Source organism: Neovison vison, chromosome 10 (assembly GCF_020171115.1).
Source record: "Neovison vison isolate M4711 chromosome 10, ASM_NN_V1, whole genome shotgun sequence".
Lineage (NCBI taxonomy): Eukaryota > Metazoa > Chordata > Mammalia > Carnivora > Mustelidae > Neogale > Neogale vison.
This window is the reverse complement of record NC_058100.1, coordinates 54,108,153-54,134,864: the sequence shown is the minus strand read 5'-3', so window position 1 is coordinate 54,134,864 and position 26,712 is coordinate 54,108,153. Positions and strand designations below refer to the sequence as shown.

At 39.5% G+C, this 26,712-nt stretch overlaps 1 protein-coding gene and 1 pseudogene across 6 annotated transcripts in view; one reads left to right on the top strand and one right to left on the bottom strand.

Annotated features, from left to right (window-relative positions):
• The window catches only part of ABL2 (ABL proto-oncogene 2, non-receptor tyrosine kinase), a 109,508-nt gene that overhangs the window by 10,925 nt on the left and 71,871 nt on the right, over positions 1–26,712 (bottom strand). For 2 of the 6 annotated variants that reach the window (XM_044267320.1, XM_044267323.1), the window contains exons 1-5: positions 15,430–15,598; positions 10,065–10,127; positions 8,473–8,643; positions 3,236–3,531; positions 121–393 (exon numbers count right to left, since the gene is read on the bottom strand). In XM_044267320.1, the coding sequence (XP_044123255.1) occupies positions 121–393; positions 3,236–3,531; positions 8,473–8,643; positions 10,065–10,127; positions 15,430–15,547 (921 nt within the window). In that variant the 5' untranslated portion in view covers positions 15,548–15,598. Of the gene's footprint in view, positions 1–120; positions 394–3,235; positions 3,532–8,472; positions 8,644–10,064; positions 10,128–15,429; positions 15,599–26,712 lie in introns of those variants that run through there. The other 4 variants (XM_044267319.1, XM_044267322.1, XM_044267321.1 and 1 more) reach the window with 2 other exon arrangements.
• LOC122918643 lies at positions 22,902–23,473 on the top strand (annotated as a pseudogene).

The following is a 26,712-nucleotide window of genomic DNA, read 5'->3' as shown; positions in this document are numbered from 1 at the left end:
GGGTGGAAAGTGCTCCAAAGTTAAAGAGGGGCGCGCTCATATTTCCAAGTGATTCAGCACAAAAGGGAAAAGAAAAAAAAAAAAAAAAAAAGGCCTGGAAACGAATTCTCAGCAACCCACCTTCAACGTCTTCACAGCAACCGTAAGGCTGTATTTCTTCCAGACGCCAACATAAACTTCTCCGTACTGACCACCCCCAAGCTTGTGCTTCATGGTAATATCCGTTCGTTCCATTTCCCATTTGTCATGAATGGGGGACACACCATAGACTGTGGGCTTGTTACACTTGGGCGCTGGGTAATGTAAGGTCGTCACCAGCCCGTCAGCCACCGTGGAGTGATGGTGCACGAGCTCTGCCAGGGCGCTGAAGCGGCTCTCCGCCGTCACGTAAACCTGGTGAGAAAGGCCGGAGGAAAGCTAGCAACTTCAAGAGAGGTCTGAGAACCTTTTTCAAAGCCCATTATTCCACTGGTCTGAAGATATGAAGATAAGAGGCTCTTTTATGGAGGTAAGTGAAAGAATTCAGCGATGAGGAGAAAGGAAAACACAACTTCAGTTTAACCCTCTTTACACCATTCTTCGCAGGCAGAGTGGGGGAACGAGATTTCCAAGCTATCTTTCTGGATCATCAAGATCACTGGTCTTCAAGGGGCGCCTGGGTGGCTCAGTGGGTTAAAGCCGCTGCCTTCGGCTCAGGTCATGATCCCAGGGTCCTGGGATGGAGCCCTACATCGGGCTCTCTGCTCAGCTCACACCTCTCTCTCTCTGCCTACTTGTAATCTCTGTCAAATAAATAAAGAAAATCTTTAAAAAAAAAAAAAAAAAAGGATCACTGGTCTTTGAATATGTTGAAGCAACAAGACCGTGAAACCCAAATTCATAAGATAAAGGCAGAAATTCTGATTTAAGTGGAAAGGGGAGACCTGGCCTCTGAAAGGTCATGAAATCTTGCACAGAATCTTGCACAGAACATTAATTTGAGAACCACTGGCTTCCCTTTTTTTTGGAAGGAGGAGAATATTTAAGGATCTTACAATTTTTACTTAATTAGGATGTGCTTCTGAGTGGCTAGGCCATCAAAAAAAGAGCCACAATTTTATTTCAGGGTTGTTAGCAAAACAGTAGTTATTTTGTGGCAAGTAATTAAAGTATAAAAGATGAGCAGTCTTTGAACCCTATGTCCTGTGGTAGCTAGCCTGTTTATTGTTTACCGAAAAAGAGACTTGTGCTGTATACAGATACGTATTATATACAGAACTGATGGTTTTTATAAGGTGAACTCACCCACATAAACCTCACCAAGAATTATAACACTACCAGCACCCTCCCAGCTAAGCTATTCACTCCTTCAAAGGTAACCACTCTCCTGACTTCTCACAACTTACAATAGCTTTGCCTGCTTCTGAACTTACACATATGGAATCACACTACATGCACTGTTGTGCCTGCTTTCTTCCATTCCATTCTTCTTTATTGTGAAAGAATTCACATACCATAATGCCCACCATTTTCAAGTATACAATTCAGTGGCTTTCCCAAAGTTGTCCAACATCACCACTATGTAACTCCAGAACACTTACATCAGCCTTCATTACGAAGAGATCCCATATCCGCAGCAGCCCTTGCCGCTCCCCTCACACCCACCCCAACAATGACTAACTCCTTTCACTCAACTTCACATAGGTGTGAGACTCACCTACGACATGGGTCAACTAACTTTTCTGCAGAGAGCCAGAGAGTAAATATTTCAGGTTTATGGCCATGGTGCCTCTGTGCTAACTACTCAAAGCAGCTATAAGAATGAGAAGGCAGCCATAGACAATACATAAACAAGCGGATGTGGCTGTGTTCTAATAAAAATTTATTTACAAAAGCAGGAAACTAGGTGGGCCACAGATTTTCCTCAGAATGTACACAGCAGTACCACACTCATTTTTTGTTGCTGTATGAGATTCTATTTTATGAATATACCACAATTTATTAATTCATTCTGTTGTTAGATAATTAAGTGTTTCTAATTTGGGGCTATTACAAATAATGCGATTATAAACATCCTGGACATCTCTTCTGTACACACATGCACTCATTTCCGTTGGGTATGTAACCAGAAGTAGAGCTGCTAGGTCTCTCCTACATTATCACTTAATCTGATTCAATGTGGTTTCATCAGGGAACAGTTATGTCTGTAGGATGATGCAAAAGAGAAAGAGAATAATTACTTCCTACTTTGTACCAGCTATTATGTTTTAAGGAAATCATTTCATTTAATCCTCATGACAATCCAATAAAGTAGGATGAAAAATTAAGGCTTATAGTAAGGTCACAAAGTTAACGAAGAGAAACGGTGGAGTTGTCCGGCAAACCAGGTCTGCTTGCTCTTGGCAAAGTCTGTGTGCTTCCCCCTACTATGAAGATCACATACGAGGAAAGAACAAATGATTCAATGTAAATTTACTGTTCCACAGAATGGACATAAATCTGTGCTTCACAGTTCAGAAAGTAAAACAGCTCCATTCTTACACTACCATTCTACAATGGTTGGTCTTTCTAACAGGATATTTGCTAAATATCCAAATAATCTATCTATACTACCCATCAATCCCAGTCTCAGAAGCCCAAATTCTTACTCTGCAAACTTTCTGGTAGAGATTATTTTAAGTTTCAAAGATCCAAGGCTTAATTTGCCAATTCTGGGGCGTGTGGGTGGCTCAGTGGGTTAAAGCTTCTGCCTTTGGCTCAAGTCATGATCTCAGGGTCCTAGGATCAAACCCCGCATAGGGCTCTCTGCTCAGCAGGGAGCCTGTTTCCCCTCTCTCTCTCTCTCTGCCTGCCTCTCTGCCTACTTGTGATCGCTGTCAAATAAATAAAATCTTTTAAAAAAATAAAAAGGGTCAATTTGTCAATTCTGTACAACGTACTAGATGCACGTGTATGTATCTGTATATGATGATTAGAACCACTAACTTACATAGCAGTTCCCTTCACTCACCTTCAATTCTATCTCATTAAACTATTAATGTAGTATTGTTTTTAAATCCCATTACCATATTCTTTTTTTTTTCCCATTACCATATTCTTTTGAAAAAAGTAAGGTTCCACATGCCAAATAACCCAAATTCACATCAGTGATTATTTCGTTTTATGTCTGACATAAAAACTGTATTCTTTAGTCATTCTGAGTATTTTTTCTAAAAAACAACAGTCCACACCTAGAGGCAGTGCTGGCCCGTCTTACCTTGCCATCTGTGGTCGTATTGATCCTGTAGTGATATACACGCCCCTCGTACCTGAGCGAGATGGACAGCTGCCCGGGGCTGCTCTCACTTTCTCGCACCAGGAAACTGCCATTGATTAGACTGCTGAGTAGATACTCTGCTGCACTGCGTGACACGGGTCCATGGTACCAGGAATGTTTCTCTAAGCTGTTCACTGGGGTGATGTAGTTGCTTGGCACCCAACCTTGTCCATTCTTGGAGCGAACTTCACTCCACTCACCATTCTGGTTATAACCAAGGACTCGAAGCTTTTCACCTAGCCATGAAGTCATCAGAGAAGAAAAGAGAAGGTGTTAGAACTTTATCTCAAGCAGTAGCAGTCTACTGTCAAATTCAAGAGAAAAATCAATCAGTAACTCCTATGCCAACGTTTTTTTTAAAAAATTAATGAAAACAAACTTGGCTATTCATCATATCCTGACTGACCTCTTTAACATGTAGCTTAAACAGAAGCAGCATAGTTAGAAATAACCTGCTGGCATTGACTAATGGCTTTTACACCAACTAAAAAAATGTCTTCATGCAACCCCATGTGTGGTATAGTACAGAGGCATACAAGGATAGAAAGGTTATGGACCCATAAATACAGAGAAGACACTGATGGTTGCCAGAGGGGAGAGGGAGGGGCAATGGGCAAAATGGGTTAAGAGGAGTAGGAGATACAGGCTTAAAGTCCTTTAGAGAATGAATAAATCACCAGGATAAAAGGTACAGCTGCATAGAGAATATAGCTGATGGTATTATACAGCACTGTGTGATAATAGATGGTAGCTACACTTGTGGTGAGCAGAGCATAACGTTTAGAATAAATTACTATGTTGTATACCTGAAAGTAATGTAATATTGTGTCAACTGTACTTCAGTTAGAAAAAAAAAAAAAAGACAGAAAGAAATGGAAAATGGAAAATGGAAAATGGCACAGCCTCACCCCTTAAAAATAATTCATTTTTTTTCTCATATAACAGTCTGTCAAGGAATATATCTTATATATGGTTCAATGTTAGTAATAATCAAGGCTTTGGTATGAGAATCATGAAATACAAAGTTACTTCTAAATTTTGTTGCCTCCAGTTCCCAGGGAGGCAACAAAACCATTTATGTAAAAAAACAAATAAGAAAACAAGACAAAACAAAAGCAGACCAAAGGGCTTTGGGCAATGCTTTCAGAACAAAAACTGCTGGGGGGGCTGGGCAGGTAGAACTCCCAAAGCACATTCCAGGACTCAAGTTTTAACAGTTATAGTTTCCCAACTTCCCTCCCATTTCCCAAGAATATGAGTCAGTCCTATTCCTTCCTCTAAAATTAGTGTGTGGGAAGGGAAGCTGACACTGAAGCTGGAACCTAAGACAAGTTACTCAGAATGCCTTTGCTTGCTATCAACGTCAATACCCTTGATTTCTGTTCAAGTTGTGAACTTTAAACTCACTAATATACATTTTGCCCCTGAATGTGCAACTCAGACAAAACAGGAAAGGTGATAGGTATCATTAGTAATAACTAATAACTAAACCTTTTATGCGGGGGTGGGGGGTGGGGGGTGGGGGGAGACTGTGGGGAAAGGCCCTGGGCCCCCCTATCTCTGAGAGATGCACACCTTCCTACAGAGTTCACACCTACTTCTCAGTGTCGGCAGAAGAAAACCAAACCAATTAAAATCATATGGCCCACTAGCTGTCAGACATAGGCCACTGAGGAAAAGCTCAAAATCATTATTCTGGCAGTCATCAAATTTTTCCAGCAACCCACAGAAATGTTTACCACAGGATAACTTTATCACTCTCTCACCATTGACACCTGGACGTGAGACATTTAATGACAAAAACCTAGGAGTATGTACTCATACAATATACATATGTATAGAGGGACAGATAGGACTGTGTGTCCTGTGGCTGTGGAAATGCACCAGGATGCAGAGAAATACTCCCCAGCCATATCTGCAGGAAAACAAAAAACTCAGTGCTACTAGAAAAGCTAAATAAAACTCGTTCCTGTGTAGCTTTCCTGTTGTACCACAAAAACCAGAAAATGTAAACATCAAGTATACCGTTGTTTCTGGTAACAGCAAGTCATCATAAGTAGGATACAGTAAAAAAATCCTAGGTTTTTGTTTTCCTCTCTTTTGGAAGTTAGGAGAATTTCCTACTCTGGAAGTTGTGAGTACCATGGAAATTGAGGAGTCTGACTAATGGGGATGTACACATCGGTTCTACTGACAGGAATGTTGGGAGAACTCTTATTTTTTAATTCAAGCAAAAAACAATCTTCAAAGAAGGAAGTAAAGTAGGAATCATTATTTTTCAAATATACTTTCTTGTCCTTTAAAATAGTAAGATAGGGGAGCCTGGGTGGCTCAGTGGATTAAGCCGCTGCCTTCGGCTCAGGTCATGATCTCAGGGTCCTGGGATCGAGCCCCGCATCGGGCTCTTTGCTTGGCGGGAGCCTGCTTTTCTCTCTCTCTCTCTCTCTCTCTCTCCCCCCCCCGACTCTCCGCCTGCTTGTGATCTCTCTATCAAATAAATAAAAAAAAAAATCTTTAAAATAGTAAGATAGCTTTAGCATGACATCACTTTATATCAATATGAACCTGATAGAAAAATCTGACATTTCAGGTTTTTTTGTTTTTTTGTTTTTAAGATTTTACTTATTTGACAGAGAGAGAGATCACAAGTAGGCATAGAGAGGTAGGCAGAGAGAGAGGAAGGGAAGCAGGCTCCCTGCCGAGCAAAGAGCCCGACGTAGGGCTCGATCCCAGGACCCCAGAATCATGACCTGAGCTGAAGGCAGAGGCTTAACCGACTGAGCCACCCAGGCGCCCCCATTTCAGGGTTTTTTGTTTTGTTTTTTTTTTTTAATATTTTATTTATTTATTTGACAGAGATCACAAGTAGGCAGAGAGGCAGGCAGAGAGAGAGAGGAGGAAGCAGGCTCCCCGCTGAGCAGAGAGCCCGACGCGGGACTCGATCCCAGGACCCTGAGATCATGACCTGAGCCGAAGGCAGCGGCTTAACCCACTGAGCCACCCAGGCGCCCCCCATTTCAGGGGTTTTAAGACAAATCACTGTTCGCCATGAGAGAACAAGAATCCCAGCCCTTGAGCTGCACACCAGCAGCTGCCATAACTGGTAACTGAGGCAGCAACAAAGTCTTGACTGGTATTTCCTTGGTGACAGAGCTATCTTGGAAAACAGTGACATGAAAAGTGTATCTAGGAAAGAATGTTCTGAGTCACTGCTTCACAAACTTCTCTCCTGAAATATCAATAAAGGTAAAAGAGTGTGTTGTAGCCCAAAGAGACTACTGCACAGTATAAAATTCTTTGAAATCCTTTGTTTTATCCTAAAACTTTGTGTAAAATTTTCCCCGATACAAAAACCTCACACACATACAAATACTATCACCATCCCGTCCCCAAAAACTACCCAAAGCCTTCAAGTAACTTGCAACTAGGAGATCACACATGTTTACTTTTTCTTCACCTCTGACATCCCCTGGCACAAGTATGTATGTATGTGCCTCCCACCCACTCTGGAACACATCTATACCCCAGTTTGAGTTACAGGTTTCTGCTCTGGACTTAAAAAAATAGAAGCATATAAAAATTTTATAAAAGGGTAACAATCCCTGAATGGAGGCCTATCTTAATCTGGTATATTCACTCCCATTTATTACCTAATTCTGAACCTTATAAATAAAAGGCATATGTCTGACAAATTATCACCTAAAGCACAATTTCATTTAAGTCAAAAATTATCCTGAGGGGCGCATGGGTGGCTCAGTCCTTAAGTGTCTGCCTTCAGTTCAGGTCATGATCCCAGAGTCCTGGGATCGTGTTCCATATTGGGCTTCTTGCTCAGCAGGGAACCTGCTTCTGCCTCTGCCTGCCACTCCCCCTGCTTGTGCTCCCTCTCTCTCTGCCAAATAAATAAATAAAATATTTAATAAAAAAAAATTATCCTTGGGACGCCTGGGTGGCTCAGTTGGCTAAGCATCTGCCTTTGTTCGGCTGGGGTCATGATCCCAAAGTCTTGGGATCAAGTCCCGTATTGGGGTGGGGGGGGTCCTTGCTCAAAAGCAGGGAGCCTGCTTTTCCCTCTGCCTATCGCTCCTCCTGCTTGTGATCTCTCTCTCTCTCACTGACAAATAAATAAAATATTTAAAAAAAAATTATCCTGAAATATGTTCTTTCTAGTAGGAGGCTTTCATAGGTTCAAAAGAACAAACTTAGGCAGATTAGCATTCCAATCCAAGGACACAATGAGAATGGTCCATGCCTCTTCCTTTCTTTCATTTCTTTTTTTTTTAAGTAATTTCTACACCCAATGAGGAGTTCAAACTCATGACCCCAAGATCAAGAGTCACACATTCTACCAACTGAGCCAGCCAGACGCTCTTTCCCATAAAAGTTCCACATTCCCTCTCGTTGTTCAGAAACACTAATATTGAACGATTTTACTTGGTCATATTCTAAATCCTTCCTTTTATAAGAATTGTCTACCGAAATAAACTACTGCTCTCTTGAGAGTATTACTACAACAGAAACCTTTCCTATGACCCCTTTCAGTAAGGCACTTAAACAGAGATGAGAGATGGTCTCCACCGGTGCTGCTTGAAGCAGGTCCACAATGTGACAGGACACTCACACTGGCATATGAAATCACTCGACTACTTTCTTCTTGTTGAAAGTCCTGCTCCCCGCAAAAAAAGAAAATGTCTCTAAACAAAATAATTAGTATACCTAGTGATGTAGTTGATTTACATATTGGGAGCAAGTTCTAGATCTTAACAATGAGGACTGGTAACGAACTGTTCTTAGACCGGCAGTCAGCCCGGGGACAGCACTCCAAGCAGCAGCGGCTGGGGCAGAACGACTCGTGTTAGCCACGGCTCCATTAGGAGGGATGCACAGTGAACCTTACCGCCATATAAGATGAATGCTGGCCTATTACAGAGAGTACTGAATCCTGAGAGTGAAACAGTTTAGTATAGACCGTGTGGTGCTTTTTCTAAAGTTCTTTATCTCCTTTTACCCTTAACAGGACAGATAAAGGAGACACAGGTTTTTTAAAAAACAAAACCAAACCAAGACAATGAACCCTAAAGTATTGGGGCCCAAATCACCTAATTTTGGTCAGAGGCAGAATCTAGAACAGACCCCTTTATTTCTTAACCACATGAAAACTGGAAAGTGAAGCTCACCTTTAGTGATGCTGAGTGTGTTATCACCACTGGCTACGAAATCGTAAAGTGCAACAAAGAGATTAGGGTCGCTCTCAGTGGCTCCAAGTAAGTTCTCCTTGGAGCTCCACCGGATGGCTTCATTCAGTGCCTGGGGTTCAACATCACAACCATACGGGCGGTGCAAGGCTTCTGAAAGACAAACAAAGAAAGGAATTCACAGTAAGTTCAACGGTTAAATTAAGTTCATTTAATTCAGTACATACACAGTATTCTAGCTGCTGGCATGTGTATACTGATGGCTCCAGGGTGGAAAAGAACTGTATCATATGGAGACATGAAGAATGAGCAAATGGCACAGTCTCCTAAACATGAGAGAAGTCTACTTGTTGAAAATGCAACAAGACAGAGAAGAGATCACAAAGAAGCATTCAGCTGTGATTCATATGCACTCAAACCAGAATCAGAAATAAACAGAAAAAGCAGGGTTTCTCAAAATGCGGGGAAAAGCCCCCCACTCAAAAACATGGCAATTCGTTTTATAAAACATATAGGCTACTTTGTGGTGGTGGTGATTTTAAATTCTGTTTTTAAAAATCCTCCCAAACTACCCTTCTTCACTGACTCTCTCCACACAAAACAAATTGTGGAAAAGGTAACAGAAACTTTAAGAAATATGTACATATTGCATAAATCCGGATCCTCTGTGTACATACAGAAAAATTATAGAAACAGTGCTTCCAGAAAAAAACAAAAATACTAAAATTATCTGTTAAACAACAGAAAAATGTTTTGACTTAATACAAATATTCTTGGCACTACAAAATACCTCTGCATTACAATGCACAGTGTACAATATAACAGCTTCCAACTGTTGTTTTAAAAAAAGTTTTTACCTTATTTTCTTTTCCTAGGTGGTACATTTTAAAAAATATTTTGAGGGGCGCCTGGGTGGCTCAGTGGGTTAAGCCGCTGCCTTCAGCTCAGGTCATGATCTCAGGGTCCTGGGATCGAGTCCCGCATCGGGCTCTCTGCTCAGCAGGGAGCCTGCTTCCCTTTCTCTCTCTGCCTGCCTCTCTGCCTACTTGTGATCTCTCTCTGTCAAATAAATAAATAAAATCTTAAAAAAAAAATAAAAAAATAAAAAATATTTTGAACACTTAATTGACAGCTCTAGAAAATATCACCAGCAATAGCCATTTGAGTATCTACAATGTGTAATGTTGAAGCCTTCTAGGACCTAGTTTACCTCGAGGCTTTATGGGTTCCTAAATTTAGTCACACTACACAAATAGATGATCCCTATAAAGATCACCTGCTTTTTGCAGTTCAGGTCATTTACACAAAAAATACACCATGCCTTCAGCAATGATCTTCTCGATCACAGGAACTGTTTATAGTGGCTCTCTGCCACTCTCCAACTACCCACTGTGATGTAACACTTTACTATCATCTCCCTCTCTCCTCCCTGCACTCATTTTTAATTTAAAATTGACTTTACTATATCTGAAGAAGAAAAACCTTGAATCTGTGGTTTCATTTCTTTTCAAACCCACACCCTCCTCTCCATCTCTACTGCCAACACTGCAGATCAGACCCCCACCATCTCTCACCTGGACTACTGCCTCCAGTCTTGTCTCCCTCAAAGCCATCCTCCACACAGCTGGCAAAGTGATCTATTTAAAACAAAAATTTGACCAGGTCACTCTTTTTAAAATTCTTGAATAGTTCACCATCAAGCTAAAATCTCTTTAATTGCCTTCAAGGTCTTTTATGGTCAGGTCTCTACCTACTTCTCCAGGTTACCTTCCCCCCTCCAAATTTCAAATTCTAAACTTTAACACACATCATGATGCTTCCTGCTTTTTTGTGCCTCTGCTCACGTAGTCCTGGCTACATGGAATGGGATCTCAACCCACCCTTCTTTTGACTGGCTCACGTCTCCTCATTTTGTAACACTCAGATGTATTTTAATCTTAAATCAGAATTAACTTGTTTTAAAAATGGCTTCATAACAGTCTACAGACATTCCTGCGGTAGGATGGATCGTAACTTTCCTAATAGTTTTAGAGTTCACTTCATCACATTCCTTCCTCCTCTTAAACAGAATGTATCTTTACAGTTTCAGAGCTAATTAAATTTTGTTTCACATTAAGAATATTATGACTGGGGCGCCTGGGTGGCTCAGTGGTTAAGCGCCTGCCTTTGGCTCAGGTCATGATCCCAGGGTACTGGGATCAAACCCTACCTACATCAGGCTCCCTGCTCAGCGGAAAGCCTGCTTCTTCTCCCTCTCCCACTCCCTGTGCTTGTGTTCCCTCTCTTTGCCAAATAAACAAAATCTTAAAACAAAAAAAAATTATTATAACAAATCTGAAGGTGCCCTGAAAAGTTAATGTGAATCAAATGCTCCTTGTTTAAATGCAGTTATAAGGAATGGAAACAGCTGTATTATGTATTAAGATTAACCAGTTAGGCTTACCAAACAAAACACCATATTCTATGAAACAACCTCCAAACAAGTCACATGTACTGTTTTTCCTTATGCTTGAGAAAATATCCACTCTAGTAGCAAAATTTCCATGAGACTACAAAATGCCAATCTTTTATTAAAATGAAAAAAAAAAGACTGCCAAAAAGTATAGAGAATATTTGTAATATGTATTAGATTCTATACTGAGTATCACATGATCCTCATTAATAAATGTTTTTTGTCAATGATGGTGTTTAACATTATAATGTTTTGTGATTATTACCCTGTTTAATGATTATCAAACAGTTCAAGAACATTTTCTTCTTTTGCAACAGAAGTCCCCCTTGTTTGAGGTTATACAAGGAACAAAAATCAAGGGTAATAAGAACTTCTCTACTATCACTGACAAAGTTAGAAACAATAATTAAGCAGATACTGAAGCCAACTCTTAAATTCTAGCAGACCAAAACCAGCAACATCATACAATTATACCTTGTGAAACCCAATATATGAACACTTTAAGGTTTACAAATCTAGTAATTTTAGAGAACATCTACTATACGTCGTCATTCTGAGTTTCCAAATATAAAAATTATAAATCACTAATAACACTATTTGGACTTAGAAAAAAACACTCTCTGTTCTGTCCCCAAATCTGCTTCTCTCCCACAATTCCCTCTATCTCACTTAACGGCAATTTCCTCTTCTGAGCTGCTCAGGCCAAAAACCGTGAAGTTTAAATACAAACTTCTTGCTGTAAGGGATGCCTGGGTGGCCAGCTGGTTAAGCATCTGCCTTTGGCTGGGGTCATGGTCCCAAGGTCCTGGAATAGAGTCCCACAGTGGGCTCCTTGCTCACAGGGAGCCTGTTTCTCCCTCTGTCTGCCTCTCTCTCTCTCTGACAAATAAAATCTTAAAAAAAAAAAAAAAAAAACTAATGGGGGCACCTGGGTGGCTCAGTGGGTTAAGCCTCTGCCTTCGGCTCAGATCATGATCTAAGGGCCATGGGATCGAGCCCCGCATCCGGCTCTCTGCTCAGCAGGGAGCCTGCTTCCCCCTCTCTCTCCGCCTGCCTTTCTGCCTACTTGTGATGTCTCCCTGTGTCAAATAAATAAAATTAAAAAATTTTTTAAACCTAATGATATATTGTGGTGGTTCAATTAGCTATATGTTAGCTAACTGAACATAATAAAAGAATTTCTTAAGAAAAATAAATATACAATTTATTTTTAAAAAGCTAGCTATAAGATGAGTAAGTTCTGGGCATCTAACATATACCACAGTGATTATAGTTACTGTATTATCTACTTGAAAATTGGTAGAGTAGATATTAAACGTTCTTACCACAAAAAAAGAAGTAATTATGTGATGTGATGCAGGTATTAGCTAATTCTGTGGTGGTAATCATTATGAAATACCTAAGTATCAAATCAACACACTGTACACCTTAAATTTATGCAAAATGTCCATTATATCAATACAGCTGGGGGTGGGGACCAAAAGTAAAATCCTTAGAATCACTCAGCACTCTTTTTTTTTTTTTAAAGATTTTATTTATTTATCTGACAGAGATCACAAGTAGGCAGAGCGGCCGAAAGAGGGAAAGGGAGAAGCAGGCTCTCCACTGAGCAGAGTTCGACGTGAGGCTCAATCCCAGGATCCTGGGATCATGACCTGAGCTGAAAGCAGCCACTTAACTGACGAAGCTACCCAGGTGCCCCTCAGGACTCCTTTTCTGCACTCACATACTACATCTAATCCGTAAGGAAACCTTATTGGCATTGCCTTCAAAAACACACCCAGGATCTATTCATTTCTCAAGCCCTTCACCACCATTACCCTGTTACCACCATCATCTCTCTCCTGGGTTTCACCACACTCTTGATTTCCACAGTTCGAGCCTTGTTCTCTGTCTATTCTCAACACACCAGCCAGTTTTTAAAGCTTAAGTCAGATTATGTTACTCCTCTGCTCAAACTCTTTGATGGTTCCCTACCACAGAGTAAAAAGCCGAAGGCTTGCGAGAGCCTGCAAGGCTCTTCACAACTTGTCTTGCCCATATTTGTCTAGACTCCTCCGCAGTTTTACCTCATTCTGGATACTGGCCTCCCTGCTATTACCTGAACAAGGCAGGCACGCTCCTGCCTCAAGACGTTTGTACTGGCTATTTCTTCTAAAACATTCCTTCCCCAAGACATTCACATGACACTTCACTCAAGTGTGTCCCTCCTGGTACAGCATTCTCTGACTACCCTATTTTAAAATGTGGCTATTCCTGACAACACTCCCACCTCCCCCCACGTCTCCTTCCCTATTTTTCTCCATAGCTCTTACTACCGCAAACGATATAATTTACTTATTATTAAAATCTTAATTTTAATCTAATTAAATTAATTAATCTAATTAATCTGAAATTCATGTATATTACCTAACTCCCCCCAACTAGAATATCGATTTTATGAAGACAAGGATTTTTGCCTGCTTTGTTCACTGATAAATTCCAAGCACCCAGAATAGTGCATGTATGTAAGAGTCTCTCAAAAAACATTTGTTGAATAATGAATCATGTGTAGTGTTATATTCACATGCTGTGGTGCTATGAGAGGACAGGATAGAAAACAAAACTCTGGATCACAAAAGGTTTCAGAGAAGAGAAAGCATTTAAATTAGATGAGCAGGAGCTGTGCCCTGATGAGACAGCTGACAGGCTGTCGACGCGTAAGGACATGTCCACAACATGTGACTCACCTGTACTGGAGACCAGATCCAGCAGCTCAAAGGTTTGTTAAAGGCAGGTTCAGCTTAAAAACCACATTATTTGAAAAAAGGTAGGGGCGCCTGGGTGGCTCAGTAGGTTAAGCCTCTGCCTTTGGCTTGGGTCATGGTCTCAGGGTCCTCGGATCGAGCCCCACGTTGGGCTTTCTGCTCAGCAGGGAGCCTGCTTCCCCCACTCTCTCTCTACCTGCCTCTCTGCCTACTTGTGATTTCTCTTTGTGTCAAATAAGTAAATAAAATCTTAAAAAACAAACAAAAGGCAATGAGCACAATTTTATGTAAATGTAAAAAGATTATTATAGGCCAAACAATACTGTGCATAGTACTTTGAAGCCAAAGTACTAAAAGAACCATGACTTGGAAAACAATCCTTTTCATTTCTCACTCCCCTTCTTCCCATCCCTGCTTCTGTGATCTTTTTGGTCAAGTCAAAAACCTTATTTCCTTCCTTTCTTCTTTCTTCCCACTCATGCTTTTGTTCTCATAGAACTAAGGGTCAATTTCCTGTACAATCCGTCTGCACAGGATATCCACTTAAACACCATCCTATCCGCTAGCACCAAACAAAAGGGAAAATGTTCTGAAGACAAAAAACATCCTAACATTTTCCTAAGACCAAGAATGAACATGTATTAAATCATGAAGAGTTAAAGAACTAAATGCAGGAGAACAAGCTAAGGAATAAGGGCAAAAACAAACAAACAAAAAACCCAAAGGAAGGGCAAGTAAATGTCACCGTGTTATTCAATGGGTCTAGTCTATGCCACTTTACTCATCGGCTTAAAACAGACACAGCTGGATGATTCAGATGCACTGTGCCTTCACAAATCCAAGCGTGAAAGCTGGAAATGGGTTTCTGTTTTTTTTGTGTTTTTTTGTTTTGTTTTGTTTTTAAAAAAAAAAACAATGTGAAATGACTACTATATATTAGGTGCCTTAGCGGGTTGATCTTTCATTAATCACTATTACCGAGGTAATCATGGACTTAAGATGAGACAATAGACTTGATTTTCACCTATGCAACACAGGACCCAGCTAGAAGAAATATGACTATGTAAAGGTAATTTTATTACTTTTATCTGAAAGACTTGCTGAAGACAATAAAAATAAGGCAAAAACACAGAAACAGCAGTTTGTACAAAGTAAATTATCAGGATTAAAGAAGTTAAAAATCTAGAGTAAGACTCAGACTCATATTCAGAGACAATTCCTAAATTTAATGTTTAATTTTATTAAAAAACTTTCACCAATTAGTCATTCAATAACTTTTATCATTTTAATTAGAAATTCATCAGGAAAGTAACTGGAGAATTAAATACAAAAATTTTTCACTTGAGACATTTTTTTCCAAGCATTTACAAATCTGTATCTTGCCAGAATTCCACTTTATCTGATTGCTTATTCTCTAAGAAGCTACTACTTTTTAATATCTCTTTTAACAACTATGTAAGGTAGTTGGATAAATCATTCAACAGCTCTCACTATAGCTTAAGTTCTTCATATCAAGCAAGACATATCTGAACATCACAAAATATTACATATTATTCACTATTCTTTCTTTCAGTAAGTACTTACTGAGACCCTACCTATGAAATACCAGAAACAAAGCACATAAAACTTCCCTGCCAACGAGGACAGTTAACAGTAGAGGGAATTTTTCTGAAATCTCCATTCACGCTTGATTGCTGTGAATATCCACACCCCACCCAAACTATCACCTCTGAACCATACCTGTCAAGTTGGGTACAGCAGCGTCTGAGGCCTCACTACTACACAAGCAGCAAAGTGAAGACGTGTCCTGATCCCTGCCATAACTATTGGGTGAAAGCAGGACTGTTCCAAGGACCATTCTTCTGACCAGAAGCACAAAAGTTAAACTGTTCTATGTAGAGGAAGTCTTAGAATTCCACTCCCTGACAAGCCATACCACATGCATGTGGCATTTACTCATGTATTCAGTGGCCACAGGGAACCAATAGGAGGGTAGGCATTTACAAGTCCCAAAGTGGGTGGAGAGTAACCTAAAGGAAAATGTCTAGTAATCAGCAAAGACTGAGTCACAACAGGGTTATTCAGAAGAACCTCTGGGAATGTTTTGAAGGAAAAGAAAAAAATAAGTAAAATAAAAATCAACACACATAAGAGTAACAAATAATAAAATATGTAGGGATCAGTATATATAGATGGGATTTTGTTCCTAAATGGATGATGATGTAAGCTGTAGAGAAAAGTTTCCTTGGAGAAAACCTGTTTACAATAAAATACCAAATAGACTTTTAAAAGAGGAAACGCCCTAAGGAGACTCATCTTTTGCGTCGCTTAAATTAGTTCAAGTAACCACAACTCCAAAGTCAAAGAAATAGTTACAATCTGATTCATGAGCACAGAAGCCAGGAAATAACTGCCTTTGCTAACATTTTGGCTCTACAGCTTAATACGGTTAAAAATATGGCATAAAGGGGCGCCTGGGTGGCTCAGTGGGTTAATAAGCCTCTGCCTCCGGCTCAGGTCATGATCTCAGGATCCTGGGATCAAGCCCTGCAGCGGGCTCTCTGCAAAGTGGGGGGCCTGCATCCCCCTCCACCCCTGCCTGCTGCTCTGCCTACTTGTGATCTCTGGCAAATAAATTTTAAAAATCTTTAAAAAAAAAATACAGCATGATTGAGGCAACACAGATAGACCTAGAAGGTATTACATTAAGTGAAATTAGTGAAATTTTCAGACTAAGACAAATATCGTATGATTTCATTTAAATGTGGAATCTAGGGGCGCCTGGGTGGCTCAGTGGTTAAGCTGCTGCCTTTGGCTCAGGTCATGGTCTCAGGGTCCTGGGATCGGGTCCCGCATCGGGCTCTCTGCTCAGCAGGGAGCCTGCTTCCCTTCCTCTCTCTCTCTCTCTGCCTGCCTCTCTGCCTGCTTGTGATCTCTCTCTGTCAAATAAATAAATAAAATCTTAAAAAAAAATGTGGAATCTAAAAAGGAAACAAACAAATAAAACAAAAAGCAGAAACAGACCCATAAATACAGAGAATGATGGCTGTCAGAGGAGACGGGGGTTGGGGAGATGGGCGGCTGACACAGGTTTCCAGTTATGGAGTCAGTCAGTCACAGGGATGAAAGCTATAGTGTAGGGAATACAATCAATGGCACTGTGATAGCACTGTGTGGTGACAGATAACTACACTTGTGGGGAGCACAGCACAGCATATAAACTTGTTCAATCACTGAAACTAATGCAACATTGTGTGTCAATTATATCTCAATTTAAAAAATAAATAAAATTTTAGGGGCACCTGGCTGGCTCAGCTGGAAAAGCATGTGACTTTTTTTTTTTTTTACAGATCTATTTATTTTTTACAGATCTACAGAAAGAGCGAGCATGAGCAGGAGGGGCAGAGGGAGAGGAAATCTCAAGCAGACTCCATGCTACTCGTGGAGTGTGGAGCTGGAGGCAGGGCTTTTATCTCATAACCCTGACTGACAGACAGACAACAAGGTCCTAAGAACATGACCCCAGCTGAAACCAAGAGTCTGACACTGAACTGCCTATGCCGTCCAGGTGCCCCAAAAGAGCCATCTTGATTTCAGGTGGTGAGTTTGAACTCACACTGGATGTAGAGATTACTTAAATAAACTTAAACAAAATAAAATAAATAAACAAAATAAAAATAAATTTTTTGAAAAATAGAAACATGTCATGACAGTGTTGAAAATTTCTGAATGTTGGGGCGCCTGGGTGGCTCAGTGGGTTAAGCCGCTGCCTTCGGCTCAGGTCATGATCTCAGGGTCCTGGGATCGAGTCCCACATCGGGCTCTCTGCTCAGCAGGGAGCCTGCTTTCCTCTCTCTCTCTCTCTCTCTGCCTGCCTCTCCATCTACTTGTGATCTCTCTCTGCCAAATAAATAAATAAAATCTTTAAAAAAAAAAAAAAGAAAATTAATGAATGTTAAAACTTGAAAAAGCAAATCTTTACTAATATATAGGAACAAAGTTAAATAAAATGTAAAAATCTGAGATGAGAGTACCTTGTTGAGAATTAAACTAGTAAATCTGAAATTAGTACACTAAATTATTCAGTGGTATTATCTACAAAAATAACACAAGAATGCTTCTAACTGGGTGCGTGGGTGGCTCAGTCGGCTGAGCATCTGTCTTTGGCTCAGGTCATGACCGCATGGTCCTGGGATCAAGTCCCCCATCAGGCTCCCTGCTCAGCAGGAAGTCTGCTTCTCCTTCTCCCTCTGCCTCTCACCCCTGCTTTACTCTCTCCCAAAAAACAATAAAATCTTTTTTTAAAAAAAAGTATTTCTAAGAATACTCATTGATCAATATTTAATAAGCACCTACTATGTACTAGCCACTGTGCTAGGTTTCAGGTCCATAATGGAAACAGGGTAAAATTATAATATACCAGGACTGAAACAGTGTTTTGTAAAGTTGAAACAAAATTACAATGTAACCTTAGAGAAAGACTGTCTCTGAATTACTAAGAGCTTAAAAAAAAACAAGGCTTATACTTTCAATGAAATTAACCTTTTATAAAGCCAGTATTGTTAACATCATGGGAAAAGCAAGAGTTAAATGACTAATAGTTACCCCAATTAATGACTCAAATACCAGGTGTTTCAAATACCAGGTTGAATTTCTCCTTCCCTAGATAATCTTTAAAAAGATAACAGAAAGAAAAATATATATATATAACAGAAAGGAGCACCAGGGTGGCTCAGTGGTTTAAGCCTCTGCCTACGGCTAGGGTCATGATCTCGGGGTCCTGGGAGAGAGCCCCGCATCAGACTCTCTGCTGGGTGAGGAACCTGCTTCCCCCTCTCTCTCTGCCTGGCTATTTGTGATCTCTCTCTCTCTGTCAAATAAATAAATAATATCTTTAAAAATATATAACAGAAAGGAGCTCCATAATCCATATTCTATACATACCTATATTCCATAGCACATAATTTACTATTTAGCCAGAAAATCTGCTCTTCAAATTACTAATAATTAATAGCTACAACTCAGAAAACTAGAAAAATTAAGACACTACAAAAGTATAATATAAAGAAAATAAATACTTTTGTGATTCTATGCTGCTTTTAACTATCTAAACTATCTAATAACTTCTAAACATTTTAAATAAAATGAAAAAGAACACATGCAAAACTAATCACCAAAAAATAGTATATGAAACCTAAGAAGATTAAACTCAACAAAACTATTAGAAAGACAAGTTCTTCTTTTTAAAATTCTTTGTTTTCAGTTTATAAAAGTAACACATGCTTATTACAGAAAATTTGGAAACAATATATAAATAAAAAGACAACAGCACATCACCCACTTCTACAGCCCCATTTGTTATATCATTAAAATAACATTGATACCTTTGCATTTGGCCCTTTTAATCTGCATGTTTCATTCATTCAGCCAATTATTTGAGTGGCTATTATGTGCAAAGCACTTCACTAAGGCAGGAAATATCAGGTGGCAGGCAAGAAATAAAGTCCGTAACAGATGAAGATAATGGGTTGGAGAGGGGAGGAATTTCACTACTTTAAAGAAGGTGAGGGGTGCTTGGGTGACTCAGTCAGTTAAGGGTCTGCCTTTGGCTCAGGTCATGATCCCAGGGATTAAAGCCCATGTCATGCTCCCTGTTCAGGAGGAGTCTGCTTCTCTCTCTCCCTCTGCTCCTCTCTCTTTACTCCTTCCTGCTCCATTCTCAATCTCTCTCTCTCTCTCTAATAAATAAATAAAATCTTTATAAGAAGAAGAAGAAGGGGAGGGGGAGAGAAAGGAGGAGGAGGGGGAGGATATAGACATACAGCATACAGTGTTAACGCCATCTGTAGGAACTTTTCAATGCATGTAGATATATGACGACTACATAACACAGTGAAAAGAAAAATTGTATGATGGTGAGGTTCCCATATTTCACTTGAGATGGCAAAATACTGAATTTAGGTAGTGTGAAAAGTTCAATATGTATACTGAAATCCCTATAGCAACTACAGGAAAACCTATCCAAAGAGATAAAGCCAGAAAACTACAGGTAAGTGATATGGAATATTAAAAAGACATTAATAATCCAAGAGAAAGCAGAAAGGGGCAAAGAGATGAAGTAATAGAAGAAAAAATTGTAGACTGAAATCCAAACATATCAATGGTTAACATTAAATGAAAATGATCTAAATATAATTATAAGCTAGTTTGTCATAATAGATACGTATGATAAAACTACAGGCTATCTAAAAGAAACTCACTTCAAATATAACCATGGAAGTAGGTTAAAAATAAAAGGATGAAAACATATGTCCACAGAAAAACCTTTATATGAACCTTCATAGCATTATTAATAATAGCCAAAAGTAGAAACAACCGAAATGTCCCATCAGTTAATGAATGGATAAATAAAACAGCTCAGCAAAAAAAAAACAACAACAACAACAAAAAACAAGGGAAATACTAATACATGCTGTAACATATATGAACCATGAAAACATGTCAAGTGAAAGAAGCCAGTCAAAATGAACGCATGTTGGTATGATTCCATTTAGATGAAAGGTCTAGAATTGGTAAATCCGTAAGACAGAAAGTAGCTTAGTGGTAGCCTAAGGTTGGGATGTGGGGAGGAATACAGAATGACTGCTAAAGGCTATGGGGTTTCTTTTGGGGGGGTTAGGAAAAAAATTTTTTTAAAGATTTATTTATTTGACAGACAGAGATCACAAGTAGGCAGAGAGGCAGGCAGAGAGAGAGGAGGAAGCAGGCTCCCCACAGAGCAGAGAACCGGACGTGGGGCCTGATCCCAGAACCCTGGGATCACAACCCGAGCTGAAGGCAGAGGCTTTAAGCCACTGAGCCACCCAGGCACCCCAGGGGTGATGAAAATATTTTAAGAGTAAATTGTACTGATGGTTGAAGAACTTTGAATATACTAAAACCATTTAATCATACACTAATTTAAGTGGGTGGATCTGTATTTCATAAAGCATTAAAAACATTATGCTATGGGAAAAAGGGCCAGATTTAAAGTCTACATGTTGCATGATACCATTCGTATGAAATACCCCAAAAGAGCATGTATATAGAGACAGAAAGCAAATTAGTGATTACCTGGGACTAGAGCAGGAATGCTGACTGACTATAAAATAGTACAAGGAACATTTTGGGTGATGGAAATATCCTAAAACTAGACTGTGGTGAGAGTTACAAAACTATGCACATTTTTCAAAAAAATCACTGAATTATATACCTTTTAAAACTTAAGTTTTATGAAATGGGGCGCCTGGGTGGCTCAGTGGGTTAAGCCGCTGCCTTCGGCTCAGGTCATGATATCAGGGTCCTGGGATTGAGCCCCGCATCGGGCTCTCTGCTCAGCAGGGAGCCTGCTTCCCTCTCTCTCTCTCTGCCTGCCTCTCCGTCTACTTGTGATTTCTCTGTCAAATAAATAAATAAAATCTTTTTTAAAAAATGGATAAAAATTCTCTTCAACAAATAGAGGATGACAAATAAGATGCTCAACATCAGCAATCATTTAAAAATGCACATTAAAACCACAATGAGATACCACTATAGATACACGTGTTATTTAGAGTGACTAACTTAAAAATACTAGTAATACTACAGATATAAGCCAACTGGAACAGCCACTCTAGAAAGCAATCTGGCAATTTCTTGTAAAACATCACATATATGATCCAGCAATACCATACCTAAGTATTTGTCCTGGAGAAATGAAAACTTACATTCACAAAACTGTGTAGATGAATGCTTGTGGCAGCTCTATTCCCAACCATCCCAAACTGGAAATTATCTGCATGTCCCTGAATGGACGGATGAACTGCAGTACATCCATACAAGGGAATACCACTCAGCAATAAAAAAGGAATGAACTACTGATACACACAACAACCTAAATGGATCTCAAAGGCATTATGTCGAGCTTCCCAAAGAAGCTGGCATCAAAAGCATAGATTCTTCAAAAGACAAAACCACGGGACGCCTGGGTGGCTCAGTTGGTTGGACAACTGCCTTCGGCTCAGGGCGTGATCCTGGAGTCCCGGGATCGAGTCCCACATCGGGCTCCCAGCTCCATGGGGAGTCTGCTTCGGTCTCTGACCATCTCCTCGCTCATGCTCTCTCTCACTGTCTCTCTCTCTCAAATAAATAAATAAAATTAAAAAAAAAAAATCTTTAAAAAAAAGACAAAACCACTGTGGTTGCCAGGGGTCAGGAGTAGGGAAGATATAACACAAAGTGAGCACAATGGACATCTGGGGAAAATGATATAGCTATTCTGTTTCCTGAGAGTGGTGGTGCTTACACGTTATCTATGCATGGGCTAAAATTCACAGTACTTTACATGCCCCAAAAGAGTTGATTTTACTGGGCGCCTGGGTGGCTCAGTGGGTTAAGTCGCTGCCTTCGGCTCAGGTCATAATCTCAGGGTCCTGGGATCGAGTCAAAACATTGGGCTCTCTGTCCAGCAGGGAGCCTGCTTCTCCATCTACTTGTGATTTCTCTCTGTCAAATAAATAAATAAAATCTTTAAAAAAATAAAAAAGAGTTGATTTTACTAAGTTAATTTAAAAAACTGAAGTTCAGGATCCAGTACTAAGCCCTAAAGAACACCCACATTTTTTTTTTTAAAGATTTTATTTTTTTGACAGAGACACAGCAGGAGAGGCAAAACAAGCAGGGGGAGTGGGAGAGGGAGAAGCAGGCATTCCACCGAGCAGGGAGCCTGATGCGCGGCTGGACTCATGACCTGAGCCAAAGGCCAACGCTTAAGGACTGAGCTACTTAGGTGCTTCAAGAACACCCACATTTAGAGAGCAAACAGAAGAGGCGTCAGCAAAGGAGACTAAGACTAGTCAGCAAGGAAGGAAGAGAAAACATCAAAGACTGGGCAGGGGAACTGTACACAGGAGGAGGAAAGAATCCAAAGCGTTAACTGCTGACATGTTGATAAATAAGTACGTAAAAGTATTCATTGCTTTTATAAGCTATACATCAAAAATTTCCCCATATTCTTATAAATTGTCAGAAGTCTTTTTAATGTTATATATATTTCCTCTTGCAGAGGTACCACCATTTCCAGTAACACTTACATGTACCAAGTTACAAGTCACCTAATAATACCTATATGCACTTCGTACCCCCCAATTTTTCTGATTAACATGACCTCATTAAAACAAATTTTCTAGGCTTGAAGCCCGGCCGCCATCATGAACGACACAGTAACTATGCAGACCAGGAAGTTCATGACCAACTGACTAGTTCAGCGCAAACAAATGGTTATTGATGTCCTTTATCCTGGAAAGGCAACAGTACCTAAGACAGAAATTCGGGAAAAACTAGCCAAAATGTACAAGACCACACCAGATGTTATATTTGTATTTGGATTCAGAATCCATTTTGGTGGTGGCAGGGCAACTGGCTTTGGCATGATTTATGACTCCCTGGATTATGCAAAGAAAAATGAACCCAAAGACAGACGTGCAAGACATAGTCTCTATGAGAAGAAAAAGACCTCAAGAAAACAGCAAAAAAAAAAAAAAAAAAAACGCCAAGAACAGAATGAAGAAAGTCAGTGGACTGCAAAAGCCAATGTTGGTGCCGGCAAAAAGAAATGAAGTGTCTAGCAGTAAGCTGGAGATTGAACAACAGAAGGAGTAAAGATGCTGCAGTGGCTTTATCTGTGGTGATTGTGCAGATTTTTTACGAGAGGATTAATAAACTAAGAATGTTAAAAAAAAAAAAATTTTCTAGTCCAAGGGCCTTTTCAACTCATGATACATATTTCCAAAAAATATTACCTCTTTACACTAATAATGATGTATAGGTGTTCATTTCACCAAGGTGTTTGTGTGTGTGTGTGTGTGTGTGTGTGTGTGTAATATTTAAATAATTTAATATTTAAATAAAATAATATTTATTAAAATAAAATTTAAATAATTTAATATTTAAATAAACAAATAATGTTTAAATATAAATAAATAAATATATATATATATTTTTAAAGGCAAACAAAAGTGACTTGCTTAAATTCACATTTTACTTCCCATTTCTTTGGCTAACTACACAGTAATTTATTCCTCATGACATAAAATATTTTCTCATTTCTTTTGCTATTTGTTTCCTATTTTTCAAGCTGTTAAGAGGCACAAGCAATAAATCAAAATCAATAAACAGGAAATATACAAATATATAACTTCTAGTGGCACTCTTCCCTCTAGATATGACAAAGAAAAAAATCTGATTCTTCCCTATGTAGGCCCTCAATTTCAAACAGTTCATCACTGGAGCTGTCATTTCTTTTCTTTCTTTCTTTCTTTTTTTTTTTTTTTTTTTTTGGAGCTGTCATTTCTATACCAGCATGTATTCTTAGAGTGGACGGCCACACCAGATGAACTATCCCCAACAGATCATCTATCCATTTTTCCTATCAGCATCACACAGACAGCATTACAGCATCCAATGCACAGAAAGGTACTTTCTAAGACAGAGGTCTTTTCAAGTAATATTTTGGGACGGAATGGTAGACCTCAAAACATGTTCAATTCCATTATTACAGAGTGAAAAAACAAAGCTAGTGTCAGAACCAAATGATCTCTAGCGTGGCAGGTGCCACAGCCCTGCCTGCTGCTAACCCTCACCCCTCAACCTCCCAACATGGCAGCTGATTAGAATTCTAAGAGAGCAGAGCACCAATTCCATGTCATGCTACTTCACTCTTAGTGTTCACCACCTTACCTTTCCTTTTGTGAACTCAAGGCTTCAGGAATAAAAACTGGCCTCTCATTACAAAAACCAAACCCTAATGTTAAGTTTTTTGTTTTTTGTTTTTGTAATCCAAGACCTCAGGCTCTGTTCTAAGTAGCCCTGGGCTCTGCCATTCAAAACGTGAGGTTTCAACTTGGTTAAGTTATTTACAATATCTGAATGTCCAGTTTTCATACATAAAACAGGAAGAAAATGGTAAGTACTTTTATGTAGTCCTTAAATGAGATTAAATGGATGTAAAGTGTTTAGGGGAAAACCTGACACCGTAAGTTAAAACTTTAGTACCTTCTGTTCTAAAAGTATACCTTCCTGCCTGGAAAATACATCTATTAAAAGATAAGAATACATTTGTTGAGCTTGAGTTAGACGATCTGTATAGCTAACAAGAAGTCAAAAGTAAGTAACTCTAAGCTTTTTTGCAAAAGTAACCCTCTTAAGGTCAGTTAGTAATAGTAGTTATAGATGATCTCCCAAGCTCTCATACACTCTCAATTTGATTATATCACAAAAAGTCACAAGAATCAAAATGCTATTTTAAGGAGGACCATACTTATACTCCTCCTTTGTCTACTCAAATTCTGTATTATCTTTCCAAGTGTAGCTCAAGTTCACAGATTTCTCCCTGAACTCTACCTCTCTGACCATTTCTGATTAAGTGATCACTGCCTTTGCCTAGAACAGCAACTGTCATACTACATTGGGACATCTTCTATAGTGTGTTTACTATAATTTACTACTTCCTTTTTTTGTGTCTTTTTTCATCCAGTAAGATTAAGTTTCTACAGGTATAGAACCATTATGTTTCTCTGTCCTAAGAAACCCAGCAAAGTACTTTACTAATAAATAATGACTGGTAAAAAGGATTAACTCGTTTAAAAAATTCAGTGAGACTTATTGTTACAAAAATAAAACCTATTAAGAGCATCTTTTCCCTTTTTCTACACTAGTGTTTCTCAAACTTCTTTTTTCATTACCACTACTCTAAGGACTAAAATTACATTTAACTTAAATTAACTAAATAATTTAACTTAATTCAATTTCTCCCTAACAAGAGAAAGTAAAAATTAAAAGGGTAAGATTTTATAAGGTAGCACTGAGATTTGGAGGGTCACAAACCACTGTAAATACCTAAGTTATTATCAGCCCTGTTGAGAATGCATGTTCTATACTTAACCAAATTCTCCAAACACTTGAAGGTCCGAACAGGACTCATTTGTTCCTAATAGAGTAAGAGCTTCCTCTGACTGCAAAACCAAAGATGTCAACACACTTCGGACTCAAAGTTTTCTGTTACAGAGAAAGAAGAACACATTTTTCTAAGTAGGGGGTAAGAACATAAACACACACACACACACACACACACACACACACGACAAAGGCAGAGAAGAAAAAGCATTGAGCATTTTAAGTTTTACAAGACCAGACCAAGACATGTGGGAACCTGGGTAGGCTATTAATACAGCTTCAAAACAACACTCCTGGGACGCCTGGGTGGCTCAGTTGGTTAAGCAGCTGCCTTCGGCTCAGGTCATGATCCCAGTGTACTGGGATCGAGTCCCACATCGGGCTCCTTGCTCGGCGGGGAGCCTGCTTCTCCCTCTGCCTCTGCTTCTGCCTGCCACTCTGTCTGCCTGTGCTCGCTCTCTCCCTCTCTCTCTCTGATAAATAAATAAAATCTTAAAAACAAAACAAAACAAAACAACACTCCTTAAATGTATTCAACATTTACTCATCAAGAAGCCTGAAGTTTGTGCTAAGGGAGAAGGGAAAACAGAAACAAAGGAGTGATCCGGAATAACTCAACTCTAGCCCTAAACTCAGGAGTCCTGACTCAGCAAGAGACCCTGCAGTTAACCAGAATTACCCACCTCAGCAGGCACTTTCCCATGCCCTTTCGTGGTCTAAGGCTCTAGCCCAAACAGCTTATGAAAATATTCCCCAACACCACAGATAATACTCTTTATGAGAGGATTTTTAGAAGCCAATTTCTTCTCCTTGTTTCACTTCAGGTGAACCTTTAGAAACACAATCTGGAGAGGAGCCCAGCTGGCCGGATCCTTAATCCAGCTCAGTGATTCTGCTGCATGAGAAACTTGGCCTGATTAGAAGAGACAAGAAATCTATGTGTCTTTGTCAAGCAATGGGAGATATTTATGAGCCGAATGACACAGACAACCTTGACAACCAGACAAAAGAAGAATTCAGACTATACTGAGATACAGTAAGTAATCATTGTAG